Source organism: Sebastes fasciatus, chromosome 22 (assembly GCF_043250625.1).
Source record: "Sebastes fasciatus isolate fSebFas1 chromosome 22, fSebFas1.pri, whole genome shotgun sequence".
NCBI classification, from domain to species: domain Eukaryota; kingdom Metazoa; phylum Chordata; class Actinopteri; order Perciformes; family Sebastidae; genus Sebastes; species Sebastes fasciatus.
This window is the reverse complement of record NC_133816.1, coordinates 4,987,013-5,004,845: the sequence shown is the minus strand read 5'-3', so window position 1 is coordinate 5,004,845 and position 17,833 is coordinate 4,987,013. Positions and strand designations below refer to the sequence as shown.

At 42.1% G+C, this 17,833-nt stretch overlaps 1 protein-coding gene across 3 annotated transcripts in view; it reads left to right on the top strand.

Annotated features, from left to right (window-relative positions):
• Window positions 1–17,833, top strand: part of LOC141760213 (protein phosphatase 3 catalytic subunit alpha) — an 80,258-nt gene that overhangs the window by 19,562 nt on the left and 42,863 nt on the right. For all 3 annotated transcript variants that reach the window (XM_074622823.1, XM_074622822.1, XM_074622824.1), the window contains exon 2: window positions 17,013–17,213. In XM_074622823.1, coding sequence (XP_074478924.1) covers window positions 17,013–17,213 — 201 coding nt within the window. The remainder of the gene's footprint in view (window positions 1–17,012; window positions 17,214–17,833) is intronic.

Sequence of the window (17,833 nt, the reverse complement as noted above, 5' to 3'; positions counted from 1 at the left end):
TTTTCAACTGCAAATTATGCAGTTTGTCAACATCTGTTTTATCTAATAACATTTCTAATTTCTTTTATCCAATAAGATTCTGAGTTTTCACTCATCTCAGATTTTTCATTCACATATTTTGATGTCAGAGGTCAAGGGACCCCGTTGAAAATGGCCATGCCAGTCTTTGTGATTCTCACCAAAATTTAGCGCAAATTTGAAGCGTTATTTGGCGTTCTTCCCGAGAAGCTTACATAAGGAATCAGTTGGTTGATACCAATCGATTAGGGTTTCTAGTTTCATACGATTCATACTCTAGCTTTAAGACTGAGCCCGCTACAACCTCTGAAAGACATAATAGTGGCATAATACGATGGAATAATTAAGAGCTTAATAATTTATATTATAAAAGATCGATACTTGACGTACGTGTATTGTTACAATATTGCTACGCAAAATATTGCAATACTATTCTGTATCGGGGGTTTTTTCCCACCCCTAGAGCATACGTTCTGCACATTTCTTTTTTTTGCTTTGCATCGGTATTAATTTTTTGCCCTTGCTTGAACGAGAGCAATTAAGGATAAACCAGACTAAATAGGTGAAATCTCAGATTCACTGGTCTGAACAGCTAGTCACATAGCTTTCTCTCATTGTCTGTAGACCCCCAGTAAGGGTCAGCAAATGCGAAAAACAGCGTGGTAGCAAAAACTATCGGCGTTGGTCGCCCTTAAAAAGCTCAATGGCAGCTCAGCGGTGCCTCATAGTTGACCGTCTGCTTGTTGTCAAGGCCCTAAAATGACAAGCGAAGCAATTAGCATGTTGCATTTGTACTGTCTTTGTCATGAAAGCAGCCTTTTAAGCTTATGACATAACACTGGGGAATATGCAGATAAGTGTGGCTATGGCTGTAATGTGCCACAGGTTCCATTTGTGGGTTGCATACAGCCGAGCATGCACCCACAGCACCCCGTCTTCCAGATCCTTTCAGCCTCCTCCATTGTTCCGTCTAGCTATGCTCCAAAGCTGATTACAGCGCCTTCTCTAATGAAAGCTAATCCTGTGTCACGGTATTGAGGAGGAAGGGGGTGCGGGAGGGGGGAGGGGGGTGGTAGGCTTCAGCACGGCAAAGCTAGCAGGGGATGTCTTCTTTGGGGCCTGTCAGAGTGGCTTTCAGAGGAAATGCCGGAGAGCGTTAACGTCTCCGCAAACCTGGAAATCTAAAGTGTTTTACATTAAGATTGAGCTTTTTTTTTTTATGTGTTGGTCTGTTGGCCCTTAACGCTTTACACACAGCACTGCCCAAACTGGTACTGGCCTGCAATAATTCACTTTAACTATGTTGAGTGCAGCCGTTCATCATAGTTGCTTAGTAGTTGGAACTGACATGTCTAATACTTCAATGGTGGTACCTAGAGTTTGCTGTTCTATTACACTGCAGTTCTCTCTGACCTGTGTCGCACCTTTACGTGGTCTTAAGTTTAAGCACTTTCTTTCTAACACTTGCTATATACTCAGTCTACACAGAAATATACATTTACACATCGGCCCAGATTCAGGTGGTTCGTAGTCTTTAGCCTATAGGACAAGGCTCACTATTGATTCCTTGCACTTTTGTTTCCATGAAGTAAAAATGCAATCCCAAGTCTAAGTCCAACTATATCTTGGAAGTATTAGCATAGCTTGTCCTCTATAGCTTGTTTTAAAGCTTGTTGTGGTTGTGTAAACATTTTAATGGCAAAAACTGAATGTCACGATTGAAAGTTGGATGTTCTAAGTAGGTTTTAAGGATGCACTAATCCAACTGTTTCTCTCCCAATACCAATGCTGATGCCTCAACTCAGGGTATCTGTCAATACCGAGCATCTAGCTGATACCAGTACTCTCTTTTCCCCCAAATTTTTAATTTCTGCAACTCATTGAAATCATTTTAATGTACGGTAATGTGAGGCCAGAGATGGCTATGACCCTAAAAACTCTGGCCCTTAATGACAGAATGAATGTGATTGATAGTAGGGATGTGACGGTGAGGAAATTTTCCCACCGTTTAATAAACTTGTGATATCACCGGTGTTACCGATTACACCGGACATTTTTAAAAAAATTACGACTCTCAATATCTGTAGAGCGCTTACTTTGATCCTTAACGTTGGATGTGCTCTGTGTCGGGCCACTCGAGCCGGTCGAGCTTCGGCTGCCGGTCCGCCGCACACCAATTGTGACCGCTCCATCCTCCGCACAGCGATTTCCTCATTAACGTTATGGTTCCATTGGGTTTGAATCCAAAATATTGCCAAACAGGCGGTTTTGCTTTTTGCTTTGACACCAAATCCTCTGCCATCGTCTTGTCTGTCAACTCTCTCTCTCGTCCCGTGTGTGGAATCTGACTCCTGCTACTCTGAGCTGAGACTCTGTACGGAGCAATCACTTTCAATTTCAATTTGTAGCGTCCGTCGTCTGATTATGTATCGATAACACTGCGCTGATATGCAAAAATGAACTAAATGTGTTTGATTTCTATAAAAAAAAAGGAAAACGGCGGTTGGCAAGTAGTGTAATTGGCGTGTACCCGAACACCATGTAACACTGGTAACACGGACTGACGCGGCAAGCCTGATTGATAGCTGAAACACTGAATTTTATAATGACATTGTCAAAGAAAGTGTAATATAATGTACATTGGTCATATCGTGGCTGATACCAGATGCTTAATAAGGTCAGTATCAACACCAAAACTCACCTGAACATGGTTCATGATTATGTAAATATAAAAAGCACTGAGGTAGAAAGAACCACCGAGGCAATATGATAATATGCTTCCATTGTTTTCCTACATTTACCATGCTTACTAGTTGAATCTTACATCACTGAGTGAAACAAAAGCCACCCATGTTGCTGGCTACTAATTTGCTGTAGACTGTAAGTTGTGTGAGAATGGTAAACAGGGAGTGGGTCGTTTTTGAGATATTGTCAGGTGCTCTTTCCCCCCAACACACTTTTTTTATTTTTTCATCTTGACCCTTGATGCATTTGTATTTTATTGATCTTTTCACTCTCCCTGACTCATGCACCTCCCCCACTCCAGCTCCAAATCACTGTAGTCATTTGCCAGCCGTGATCCAGGTCCCGGCCGGCCTCTCACTGTGTCATCGATCGGCTGCTGCATCGATGGTTCGCCGCGCGCCCCACCAACCCCCAGGAAACACAGCGCAGGGACATCCTTTTAGAAAATGCCCATCCAACCCCCCACCGCAGCATCCGCCCGCCTACTCCCATCTATCCATCCTTCCATACATTTATCCATCCCTCCATTTACCCACGCACAGCCTCCCACGCTTCAGCCCTAACCTCACTAATTAATCAGGGACTTAGTCAGAGTGCTGTCTGAGCAGCGGTGCATTTTGATCACCTGCTGCTGCTGCTGCTGCTAACGCTTTCTACATCTCTCATTTAAAATCTGTTGAGCCAGCAGCAGGATTAACGTTTGCTTGTCACTCACTCTCGCATTGCTGTGTCGCCCGGGTCTCTAAAACTCTGCTATGGGCTATTTTCTGTCAGTGCATGATGGTCTTTTGATAACCATGACAGCCATGGCAGGATGGATGCAGGTCTTGGGTGTATTGTTGGTTTGTTTAGTGTGAGACCTGTCTATCTTAATAATGAGGATCCCTGGATAACTGTCATCGATGGGAACCTCTGTGGAGACAACCAGACATGTTATTATTGCAGTGAACAGCTGTGGTGTCAGATGCACCATCACACTCCTTTTAGTTTGTGTTCACCACATTCTGCTAATATTTCATCTATTAAGCATGAAACAGTGGAATATATATGATACGGTTTCTGCTCAGATTCCCAGCCTTGGATCACATCGGTGCAGAATCTAACATGCTGCCGGCGACTCACTTTTAAGCCAATATTTTGATGGATGAAAGATTAAGACTGAGACTCCACAGCGCTGTTTCCCTGGCAACCCCTTTTTTACTCACTTGTATCTAATATCTCTCCTGTTTGTTGATGCGATGTTAAAGCTTATACCGCTGCTGCAGATAATGCAGAAAAACTCTTTAAAGTGCAGTAATAATTCACTGGTAGCATTTAATAAAATGTATGGTCATTACAGCTACAATTAGTTATGGCACTGACCACAGGCTATTGAGTGAAGTCGTGAAAATGTGCAGTTAGAGAAATTTAAAGGGGACATATCATGCTCAATTTCAGGTTCCCACTTGTATTCTGGGTTTCTACTAGACCATGTTTACATGCTTTAATGTTAAAGAAATACATTATTTTTCTCATACTGTCTGTGTGAATATACCTGTATTCACCCTCTGTCTGAAACGCTCCGTTTTAGCATCTGTCTCTTTGAGAACAGCTCCGGAAAAAGCCCAGTATTGCTCTGATTGGCTTGCAAGAAAAATATGGTGCACCTTTAAAAAGGTAGTTCTCAAGCTATTAGCTAGGTATAGCTAACTAGGTATATTCTAAGGAGCCTGCATGTGACATAGGAAGGGGAGCCAAACCTGAATGGCTTGTTGAATCACATGTTTTCTGAACTAGGTAGCCCAGAAAAAACTGACTGGGTCGTCTTATTTCACAGTTTGTGGGTTGGTAGATACTCCAGATACCCAAATGTATGTGTATAAGCACTAGAGTTGTTCCGATACCGATACCAGTATTGGAAATGCCTCCGATAATGCCCAAAATTCGCGATCGGGTATCGGCGAGTACGCCGATCAATGCACCAATCCGATACATCATTTATTAACCTAGAAAAAAAGCAACTTGTTTTACCGGAAATCAATTCTTCTTCGCCGCTCCAAAACAGTAACCTTCACTGTGCTGTCGTCCTGGATGTATCATGGTTGCCACTGGCAACTACTGTTTTAGAGCAGCAGAAAGAACTGATTGCAGGTAGTCTGTCACGTGACGACAGCAAATAACAACAAAGATAATAATCATATCACATCCATACATCGTCAGTAGTAAACAGATGTTAAATAATAATAATAAGAATTAAATACATATTTTTCATCACTCTTGTATCGGATCAGTATTCATTATCAGCCGATACTGCAAGTTCAGGTATCGGAATTGGTATCGGGAAGGGGAAAAAATGGTATCAGAACAAGCACTGAAAAGGTGAATTTTTCACGATATGTTCCCTTTAATATGTTTTCAAAGCTTGCAATGTGTACATGCCAGTACAAACAAATATTTGTTTCTTATTTGTGAAAAAGTAACGGGTAATTTAGGTTGAAAATATAGTAAATATGAGCAGAATTGCTGAGTTTATTGGACACAGCAAGTATCAGGGGTAAAATTATATAATGGCAGTTGCGCTCCATGTAACCAAAGCTGACCAGCAAACAGTGCAACGGGTGCTGAAACACCATCCAGTGTAACGCCGCAATTGTATTAAGCAGTGTGCTATTCATTTGAGGGAATTAATTGAGTAATTTGAAGGCTCAATTTTGTAATTTTAGGGCATGAATTATTAATTACAGGGAGGCAAATTAAGTAGTGCAAGAGCACAAATTATTAATTCAAGGCCCAGGGAACGATTGATAATTTGTGTGCGCACAAATGATTAAATATGTTATCCTTAATACCTGCTGGGCTGTGTAGCATTACTAGTGTTCATGGCGAGATATCTTTGATACAGGCCCCCTGAGTCCTCTTTTGCATTTTTATTTCCTCCGACGCAGCCGGGGGTTCTTTTTCCCCCGTCTTCTTCCTTTCTCTCTCTTTCTGTGGTCTGTCTCTGGGAAGCTCCGCTCTCCTTCCTGCCTCCACCACAGAGGTAACCACTCCATTCCCATACTGCGCAGATATATTCGGCAGACTCTAAAGCACTGAGCTTCAAAGCCGCGCTCTGTTAAGCGTTTGGTTCAGGGCCGGCTTCTATCCCTACTAATGCATGGTAAAGAGGTTCACGCCAATTTATAAGTGACCTTTTCACCGTTAGCCCTAAAGCCTGCCGGCCTTTTAAATCTCTGCTCTGTCCTCGGTGGCCAGATGGGGGGGCTTATATATGTTCTATAGGCTGACTTCCATTTCAGTACATCTTCATATAACGTAGTGTATCTTTTCTTTTACTGAGTCAAATTGCAAATGCCACTGTGGGTGTATGGATCCAGCTGTGCTTCTGCATCGGCTCAGTGATGAAATCCAGCCTGTTTCATCCAGACAGAAAGACCACATTTTAATTGTTGTCTTCAGGTGCAATTCTTTTACCATCCATTAAACAGTGTGTACCATGTCGGGGGATATATTGGCTGAAATGGAATATAATATTCATAACTATGTTTTCATTAGTGTATAATCACCTGAAACTAAGAATCTTTGTGTTTTCGTTAGCTTAGAATGAGTCCTTCATATCTATATATGGAGCGCGTCCTCTTCACGGAGATCCTACAGTAGCCTAGAACGGACAAACCAAACTCTGGCTCTAGCGTGAGCCTTTCACGTTTTTACGTTACCTGAAGACCATCGTAGTTCTCCGACACACTTGTGAAACTGTGGTAACATGAGCCGCAGAGCGCAAAACCGTGGTACCGCCAGCCAGCGTTTGACTTCCGTTGCTCCTAAAGTAGTGTTATTATGGTAAGGATGACCTCTGAGCGAGGCGAACGGCGTTACCGCGGTTTTGCACTCAGCAGCTCACGGGACTGCAGTGTTGGAAAAGGAGGAGTGAGCGGAGGGGTACTCAGTTGGTTGCAATCTGCAACCACACCACTAGATGCCACCACATCCTACACACTGTACCTTTAAGGCACACAATATTGCTATTCTGAATCATACAAAATGTGGAGAATGATGTATTCTGTGGTGATTCAGAGCAGTTTTGTTCTCTTATTAAAAGGAAGAAAGTTGTTTTTGTTGGATTAACCTACCATTCGTTTCTGTTTTTATGAGTTCTTTGCTCAAGGATCATCTCTAAATTAAATATGGCAGCCTCTTAAATATTGGTTTAATCCTTTAGATATTGTATTACACCATTTCTACTGAGGACTGTGGGCGTCATTCTGCAACTGGAATTTATATTGTGTTAATTGTATGGAAGGATTGCATTACTTCTATGGATTTATGAATTATTGATTGACAGTGAAGGCTTTCTAGATGGGTTGGAGGGGGAGGCGGAGTTGTAGAGAAACCGAGGCGCCAATTTCAGACCTGACATCACGCCGGTGTATCCGGTGTGTGAGGTAGACCATATTGCAAATAATTTATCACCTCATGAATCAAATGCGGTATATGGTTCAGCTACTGCAAGTCTCTGTTGTCAGCAAAGATAGCCATATCTTTTGCATTATGCATGTCAGGTAATCAGCTTCAGAATGGACTCTGTGGTTGTGTAATAATGAAGCAATGACACTGCTGCCAGATGACATTTCAAGTTGAGGTGCTTTCTGATGTACAGAATGTCCTTTGTTTCCTACCGCCTACACAAGCTCATGCATCCTGTTCATTTTCGGACTCCTAAACGTATCCCACTCTAATTGAATGTCGTTGGGTAATTGAATTAAGAAAACTCCCGGTTATCAGTGGAGAGTGACTTGCACACTCTTGATGCCCTATTCAACACTTGGCAGTCGTCCTCTGTGCATACACCGCGCGCAGTGGATGCTTCATCACTAAAAGGCTTCCAACTGGAAAAAAAAGTCTGAGTGTGATTGAATTTTTTCATTTCTGCACCGTCGATAGCAGATTCATCTCATGCATATAGTGCAGCTCCATTATACTGTTATTCTGAAGCATTATCCCACATTTGTCGATGTGCTAGTGGGTGTTTTTCCTCTTTTTGTATGCTGCCTATTGCAAACAAATACCGCTGCATGCCACTCCACTTTGGTTGTGCCTATGGATGTATTACTGAACAGGCCTACTGGGCACAGGCTTAGGGCCCCCTATCTTCACCTGCAAAATGTCCCAGAAGAAAACGCAAAATGACCACAAAGAGGCACACAACATCTATAAAGAGAAGCAAAATGACCACAGAGAGATACAGAACGACCACAAAGAAACACAGAATGACCACAAAGGGACAGTAAACATCTCCAAATGGATGCAAAACAACCACAAAGAAACACAAAACATCTACAAAGAGACACAGAACGACCACAAATAGATGCAAAACATCTACAAATAGACGCAAAACAACCACAGAGATTCAGAATGACCACAAAGACACTCAAAATGACTACAAAGAGACAGAACATCTAGAAAGCGCAAAACGATCACAAAGATGCACATAATGACCACACATGGACACAAAACACTGACAAAGAGACACAGAATGACCACAAGGAGACATTAAACATTGGCAAAGAGACACAGAACGACCACTAAGATACAGAATGACCACAAAGAGACACCGAATGACCACTAGGAGTCATAGAACATCAACAAAGAGACACAGAACGATCGCAAATAGATGCAAAACATCTACAAATAGACGCAAAACATCTACAAATAGATGCAAAACAACCATAAAGAGACACAAAACATCGACAAAGAGAAGCAAAATGACCACAGAGAGATTCAGAATGACCACAAAGAGACTCAAAACGACTACAAAGAGTTAGAACATCTAGAAAGCGCAAAACCATCACAAAGATGCACAGAATGACAACAAAGAGATGCAAAACGACCACAAAGAGATACAGAACACCGACAAAGAGACACAGAATGACCACAAAGAGATGCAAAACGACCACAAAGAGACACAGAATGACCACAAAGAGATGCAAAACGACCACAAAGAGACACAAAACACTGACAAAGAGACACAGAATGACCACTAAGACACAGAATGACCATAAAGAGACACAGAACATCTTCAAAGACATGCAAAATGACCACAGAGATGCAAACAGAGAGGCACAGAACGACTTCAAAGAAGCACAGAGCGACCACAAAGAGACACAAAACGACCACAAAGAGACACAAATTGACCACAAAGACACAGAATGACCACAGATAGACACAAAACATTGACAAAGAGAGACAGAACGACCACAAAGAGACACAAATTGACCACAAAGACACAGAATGACCACAGATGGACACAAAACATTGACAAAGAGAGACAGAACGACCACAAAGAGACACAGAACAACCACAAAGAGACACATAACAAGCAAAGAGGCACAGAATAACCACAAAGAGACTCAGGACGAACACAAACAACACAGCTCTGTGGTTTGTGGTTGCATTGTGTCTAGGTGTCTTGCTCCTGCAGGAATTTTGACGGAGGCTTTTACATGTCTGTGCCAATGAGCCCGTTGTGGCGTGATCCGTTTTACCTGACACTGGTATTTACGTACCATTTAATCAGATAATGAGTTACCACTTGATTCATTACACGGAGATCTTGCTAGTGCTGCCAGCCACTTGCCTTGCCCGAGGATAAAGAGCACAGCACCGTCGTTCGAAAAGGCAAATGGATCAGGGGAATAGTGACTGCTGTTTTTGTGCGAGTAAGGAAGTAAAGTTATAGATCAGTATCAGGCTTTGGATCAGACACCGCTCTGCCTTTTGCATAATAACGTGTGACCATGCAGTCAAATTACTTCTGGTATTCTATGCTTTGTATGAACTGACCTTTGTTGCACTCGCACATAGTTCGGGAGCCTTTGTTCTGCCTCAGCTTCCTGTTGGTCATGCTGAGATTTCCACTGGTCATGCTGAGTCTTAGGGGAGGAAAATTGCTGGTGAGGTGGCTTGTCTGGTGGAAGGGGGTGGGAAGGCGGAGGGTTTGACGTGGGCAGTGACAACCCCAAGTCTCGCCTAAACTCTGCGAGGGCTCCCGCTGCATCATGCACCGTCAGCAATTTAACTTGGGGGTCGATTGGGCATCTGATGGAAAGATGCTGTGCATCGCAGGATTCAGGCTTCTGGCCCTGCAATTGTAAGAACGTATCATGAGTTGTTGTTGCTTTTCTCGCCAAGCAGTCTGCTGCATCTGTACGGATTTAAAGGAATTAATTTGTTTTATCAGTGCCCACTCATTGGCCACAATCCCAACACAGCTTGGACAGTGCTGACTTAATACAGAGGCAGTTAATAACAGGTAGCTTGCCCTTCATGGCCGTCTGGGGCAGCCACAGTCAATGTTTGCTATAGGTATTTGCTGTGCAGTTGATGAAAATAAACCGGCACCATGGCTGCCAGTAGTGGCGCTAGTTAGATATCGATTGACTGACGTTATTGTCTGAGCGGAGCTGTATCATATCAATAAAAGCATTTCTTGAACAATTCCTGATGCTATATAGTAGGGCTGGGCGATATGGACAAAATTTTCGATCCGACAACGACAACGCGTTAACGCAAATGTGTTTTAACACTACTAATTTCATTAACACATTAACCCCACTTGTAATTTTTAGGTTGTTGCGGGTTCAGTTTTAAAGCCAGAGTGAAGATACTGGTTTGAAACTAGAAAACCTAAAGAATCCATTGGTACCAACCATGTCACATTAGCTTGTCACGAAGGACGCTAAATAACAACTTTTATAACTTTTAATAACAATTCTAAACTTACACTAAAGGAAAATCTGACATGGCCATTTTCAAAGGGGTCCCTTGACCTCTGACCTCCAGATATGTGAATGAAAATGACAGCTGTTGTTGCCTGTTGGGCTGCAGTTTGCCATGTTATGATTTGAGCATATTCTTTATGCTAAATGCAGTACCTGTGAGGGTTTCTGGACAATATTTGTCATTATTTTGTGTTGTTAATTGATTTCCAATAATAAATATATACATACATTTGCATAAAGCAGCTTATTTGCCCATTCCCATGTTAAGAGTATTAAATACTTGACAAATGGTACATTATGAACAGATAGAAATTGTGTGATTAATTTGCAATTTATGTTAAACGATTGACAGCCCTGATATAAAGACAATAAATTATCATATTGAATTATCGCCCACCGCTACTACAGTGTATAGCACAAAGTACAGGCTTTGTTCTGTTGTTTGGAAGTCATTTTTTGCTAAGTAGTTGTCTTCTGAATCCCAGAAATCTCTCCTGTTTTGTTTTTATTCTGTATTCATAATGTAAGGTGTAGCACACACAGCTTTCAGACATCTGACAAGGCCAAGAAGGAAGATGATATACAGGAATCGCAGACATCTGGGCTGCCAGTTCAAGCAATCACGGTTGCACTCCGTGTTCTTCGCTAAATGAAGCCGGGGGGCTGCATGGTGAGCTCTGCAACAGCCTGTCTCACTTTCTCCAATTAAGCTGATCTGTCCAGCACCATATGACTGCGCACCTCCCGCTGTCTCATTCCTCTGAGAGATCGCATTAGCTCTGAACTACACCAACCTGAACATAGCAAGCTGCCCGCTTTCCCACTGCCTCTCAGCAGTCTCCGATGCACCGTGCCCGTGTGATTCCGATTTCTCAAGAATCACACCTGAATGTCTGCTATGCTCGGGGATAATTATTCCACGCACGGATGTTGCATGAACAAAGGTGGCTGCAGGGGTGGATGATCTAAATCTTTGAGAGTTCTCTGCGCTAATCCACTGAAAAAGGAAATCGTTAAATGTTCCTGTAAACCTCGCTGACCAACGCAAGATAGTATACTTTTATTAGATCAACTTTAAAGTTAATTTAGCACACCCTGCAGACATTCAGAGGTTTAGTGGTCTAGTAGTCTTTAAACCTAATGGCTGATGGATGTCTTTAATTAGTATTTTGGAAAATTACAATGCTAATCTGAGACAAATTAACAGGGAAAGTTAAATCAGACTGCAGAGTTGTTTCTTTTTTTCATCCTCTCTGACCCTTTCTCACTCTCTCGTCATTTCACTCTCATTCAAGGCTGCAGTGCAATTTCCTGGTTACATAAGAGAAGGGAACAGAGAAATGGCAAAATTAATGAAGGCAAAAGCGACCGGCTAATGGAGACCATTTTTGAGGCAGAACGCCTCAGGTCAGTTTATGCTCTAACAGCTACAAAGCTCCGTCTGAAAGGATAGAAGCAACAATTGCTGTGTGGGAATGCTGTTGTTAAGGAGGAAAAAGGGTTGAGATTTTGACACTTTATCTGTTTTGACTGTCAATAGCTCATAGTTGAATGGTTAATTACTGCAATGAGAAAGATGAAGCCCATTTTTTTATGCCATATTTGACACCCCCATTTATTTTCTTGTTCAAATAACAGAACGCAACAAAAGTTTGATGATTCCTCTTCCTTGTCTGAGTTGTTAATCCACATTGTGCTTTTTCGTTAGCTCAGGAATTTTTGTCGTGGGAGTAACGCCTTTTTCTTTAGAACCTACCATTACAATGTGTCATGTAATGTTTTGGCAGAGGTGGGTGTTGCTCCTTTTTAATAAGAGGGCTGTTAGAAATTCCAACGGGGGAAAGTTCACAGTGTTTCCATTGTCATGACGCTAGGAAATGGAGGGACGATGTGTTGAAAGGATGCCAGTGCGCCAACAACCACAGCTTTCGCACAGGTTATTTCTATTAAAGAATAATGTTATTCTTTAGTGTTTGAATTTTCAGATGTGTTGTGTTTTTGTCGCTTCAGTGGGACCAGATGTGGTCAACATCACCAGCTACTCCGATGGTACCACCTGTTTTTGCATCACCAACAGATGTGCACATTCAGTATAGCCGTGGTGATATTTTATAAACGGTTTAAGCGATGGTGATTGCGTTTCATAGAAAATCAAACTAGAACAGTGCACTGAGTAGTGTGCAGATCTCCATCAGGTGTGACTGCAACGACCACTGCTGTAATGTTTGATTGAATGAATATAAACCACAATTGCCCCCATCTAGACCACAAGGTTTTCACTCACACATCTTACGCAACAGATACACTCTCATTTTAATTTATGCAGCCGTCTGCACCGGCTAACCCCCGTTAGCTGTAAGCTTTGTTAGCCAAACACACAGCAGGACTCTGCTGCCCACCGGCTGCTACAGTCAACAGCTAACTAGCTCTCCTCCTACCGACACACTGTAAGAAGACAAGCTCCGTTTTACTCCCGCACTCGGTTCAGTTTGTCATTTGCTAAGCAATAATTATACATTCATACATACATGCAATGTCTTATTCAGGCGTGTAAATCAAATGCGGAACAATTCGTAATCCCTAGCGTAAATAAGAGTCTAAACTGAAGCAGTCGTTGATCACTTGCGGCCCTTACTGGCCGGTTAAGAGTAGTGTGGAGTCAGCTGTCAATGGGGGTATAAAACAGTGTGAATCACTGCAACCATGAGAGGTCCTTGCGCATACAGGCATAAATGAACCACTAAACGTATTAGGCTGATGGGTACAGTAGTTTGCAAGATTAGCCGTGGACAGACAGACAGACACAGATATGCTCATACACCACGCCTGAATACATAATCTCCTGGCGTAGATAATAGCTATTACAACCATTCGATATGGGGCTTCCCATGCATCCTCATAAAACTCAATGTTGTTACCAGCTACCTCTCCACACAGACATATGTTTTGTTTTTTTGCAGAGAGTTGAAAATAACTTAGTTTAGTCTCATAAAGTTCAGATTTAAGAAACCGCACGGTTGCGGTAGACTGCCTTGAGAGTTTACCTGTCATTGCAGTAATGCTTAATTGGCTAATGTGGGCTAAGGAAAATACTGTAAGCACTGTACCCTCTGCCCTTATCTGACAGTTTTTACACATTTACATGGAGTTTATTATGACAACCCACTAAAATCAATACCCCGTTCATACTGGTGCCCCTAAATGATTCAAAGGGATATTTGTGACATAATATTGTTGCAGCTTCTTGACCTAGCTTGTCATGTCATTCTCTTCAGGAAAGAAAATTCCTTTCAAGCTGGTCCATAAGAGTTCACACGACTGTTCACACTGTACTGTATATCTCCAACATCTCAGGGGCTAGAGTGGTGTAGTCGCTCAAGTCAAAAGCCCCAAGGCCCTGGCCTCGGGCTAGAGTTGCATAGCAGGTGCTCAGGGGAGGCCAACCTGGAGGCTTGGGTAATTCTATCTCTCTATTTCTGAATGCCCCAGATAACTACTGGAGACATTAGGCTGATATTGTTTTAAAAAAAAATAGTTTTAAGCACATTGAGGATTCATTTGGCTTCAACAAAGCTTCTGTTAAGAGCCAATTCTGTCATTTTGGTCTTAAGTATGCAGATGGTGGTTGCAGGAAAGAAGACAAATAGCTTACCAGTATCACAATGTTGACTTTCAGATATCAGAAATAGGTTTCCACTTCCTTTGTTGACTTTAGGCAATGTTAAAGTTTTCTAAATGAATCGAGCAGTATATTTTAGTGTAGAGAAATGTTATCATCAGTCAGATAGCCTGTCTCTTGTAACTTGGTGATTTAGACTGTTCAAGATACAGAAATGTTGGAAATATTCAAAGTACAAAACTGCAAGTCCGGTAAATCCGCAGTTTCAACATAACACCTGTTAGTCAGCTTTAAATACTGCAGTTGAGATCCCAAATATCGTCTGTCACTAAGCACAGTGTGGCACAGATAAAGTGCAGGTCTGATTACCACTGATGTCACCTTTGGGAAGGATGGATGTTAACACAAACACTCACACACACATAGCCACCAACTCAACAGTATTTGCCACTGGCTTAGCGCATTAGTCACACCCGTGTGCTATGTGCAAAGTCTGCAAGTGGACATTAATTAAGAGCATGTCTTATTTCTTTAGCTGCTGAATTGAAAAGTTCACCACAGGATGTGATCTTTAATTATGTCCTTTTTGTACCTGTCAGTAAGTAATATTCTCATCATCATGAGGTTGTAAAAGAAGGAAATATTAACAGACTAGGCTTTTGTTTTGGCCACTAAAAGTACCTTTTAAATAATGGTTTCATTTAAAAAAAAAAAAACCTTGAGTTCCTTTTTACCTGTTTGATGTCAGCTGCTAAAAGGGCAGTGACATGAGGTCCATTTTAAATAATTGCATTGTGGGGTTTCTGTTCTTTTGTTACAAGAGCACACTTTCCATTTAAAGTCTGTCTAAAGACTAGTTGGGCTATTAGCATAGAGAATGTGCTGCACCATCTATTTTTTTGTGCTTTGATTAGATTGAAAAATTCACTTTTCAAATTAAAATGCATGCAAACAGGATTCAGGCTTTTGAATGCGTCTGTTGTGTCCAAAATTGCTAGAGCACATTGAAATGGTGTGAAAAGCTGTCCTTAATAAGCCACTAATTAAAGGCAGAGTGAGTAGGATTTGTCCATTGTGGTTTGTAAACACAACATTCAAAGACGGCCCCTCCTCCCCGGCTCAACGGAGCTAGCCAGCGAGTTTAGTAATCTTTAGTCGAGCTAGCTGATGGGCTTAGTGTTTGTGTCCAGACAGGAGAACTCAGCCGACAGAGGCCGAGGAATGACAGCTAGAGGCAGAGAGAGGGGCAGAAAAACGCCCAGAAACGTCCCAAACACAGCAACATGAAAAGAAAAGAGAAAATTCAGGCAGAGGGCGGGCAGGGTCTCTGTAGATACAGACACCACCACTGATGCACAGGTCCACACTAAACCCACGGGTCGGGCGGGTTCGGGCCGAGCTTACTAGAAGTTATCACGCGTTCGGACGGGCGGTTTAGAAGTGACAAAGCAGCATTCCGAGTAAGTTATTAAGAACTTACAGAAACATTGCGTGCAATAATCCACCCATTCTTCCATAATGCCGCCCCAGTGTGTGATTTTTTTTTAGATAGTAAGTCGGCATCACAGAAGCAAAAGAGGCGTGACGTTTCACAACATCAGCGTCTAGTGTTTGTGTAGTCCCGCCATACCGGCTGTCCCTTTTTACACAGACGTTGGTTCGGCTCTGTGACTACCTCCGCTGCCGACTCAGAGGTGGAACAACTCTGTCCCCCCGTTACGCCTCTGTACCTTTTATACAGAACAGCGAGGCGGAATAAGAGCGCAACAGTCAAAGGAGCTTCTGTGTGTCACGGCACTCGAGTCCACTTGTCTCAGACCTGACAATTGTGCTACTATAATGCATAAAGTTGGCGAATTCTGGGTTGGGTCGGGTTTGGGTGGTTCATTAACGCATATTTTTGCAGGTCGGGCGGTGCGGATTGGCTCTCATAATGTGTCGGGTGGGTGTGGGTAATTGCTCGATTATGGCAGAAATCATAATAAAGAAAATGCTGGTCAGTTGGGCGAAAGCGCACCGCTGTAAAAGAAAGGGGTGCGCTGGATTTGTAACACAAGACAAACCGAGAGCATCATTGCGAAACGAAATGCTGCAATAAATGTTTTTAGTTGATTATCTTGTTTTCATAATCATTTGAAGCCAAAATCATAATTGTAATTGAAATTTGATCAATTGCACAGCCTTATGGGTAAAAAAAACGTTGACCCACGCATCGCTATGCCACATTGTGCCTTTAAATTGACAGTAACAGAGATTTGTTGTGGATTCGGTTAGTCTAATTTCCGCGATGCCTTCAAGACTCTCAGGAATAAACATCATTTTACTCTTTTAAATAATTGTGACTGACAAATAAGAAAATGCATTTCAGACTGGAGATTATGTCTCACTTCTTCTAATCACACATAAAAGAGAGCATGTTTGAATATAGAAATGTTTACATATTAAACACCGCGCAAGATAATACTCCAACGAAAGGCTTTTTATGTTAATGAAAACGTTTTTTATTATGTGCTTCATTTTCAAAGCGTAATCTCATTCGCTATGAATATTGCCAAGCAAACTAGAAACTGTGGGTCTGTTATAAATATTGAAAATTGAATGACTCACAGATCATAGCAGCAATCTGGTAAATTGTCTCAGAGGGTGGGCTGGAAGCATGGGAGTGAACACGAACTCCGTCTCCTGTAGGGAGCAGATCCCCTGGAAGGTACAAAGTACCTGCTAATCAAACAGCTTAAATGCCTTTTGCACAGCGATGTGGAATTAACTACGTATCCTCATAAGACTTTTGTCAATGAAAAGTATATTAAAGCGCTGTAAATATGTTATAAAAGCAGTCATAATGATGCTATTTTTCCCCCCCCTTGCAGCTGTCCCGTTCCCCCCCAGTCACCGGCTGACGGCTAAAGAGGTGTTTGACAGCGATGGGAAGCCCAAAGTGGACGTGCTGAAAGCTCACCTAACGAAGGAGGGCCGCGTGGAGGAAGCGGTGGCCCTGAGGCTCATCGCAGAGGGCGGTGCAATCTTGCGGGCAGAGAAGAACCTGCTGGACATCGAGGCCCCTGTGACAGGTCAGTAGTCACATTTGGCACATTGCGTTAGAGCTTTAACATCTAATCAATTAGTAAATTGACTGAAAGTTAATTTGCGGATATTTTGATCATCAATTTTTCATTATTTCTAGCAAAAATACAGAATATTTATTGGTTCCAGCCTCCAAATTGTGAGGATTTTTTTTTATCTTATGTGACAACAAACTGAATATGTTTTGGTTTTATACTGTTAAATGGACAAAACAAGACATTTGAAGACGCCACCTTGTGCTTGGCAGAACATTTTAATTGATGGATAATGAAAGTAATCAACAAGCTCTAAACCTTGACCTGCATTTGTGCTTGTTTTTCACTAATCACCTTAACAAATGACTGAGCGATGATGATCCACTTTAAGAGATGAAAACAGGGTTTGCATGCAGACGTGGCAGAAGAAGCAAATTATTCTCAGATTCTCGACTATGACGCCGTTTCCTTCCTTGTTTGTCACTGTGTTTTTCTAAAAACAGTCATTATTAGGACCGCCTGACAGTACACGAGTCCACAAATGCACTTTACGTTAACCTGAAATCAACTTGTGCAGCCCTAAGTGTTTGCTTTATGCTAACTTGCAGAGACACGTGGTACTGTAGAAACGC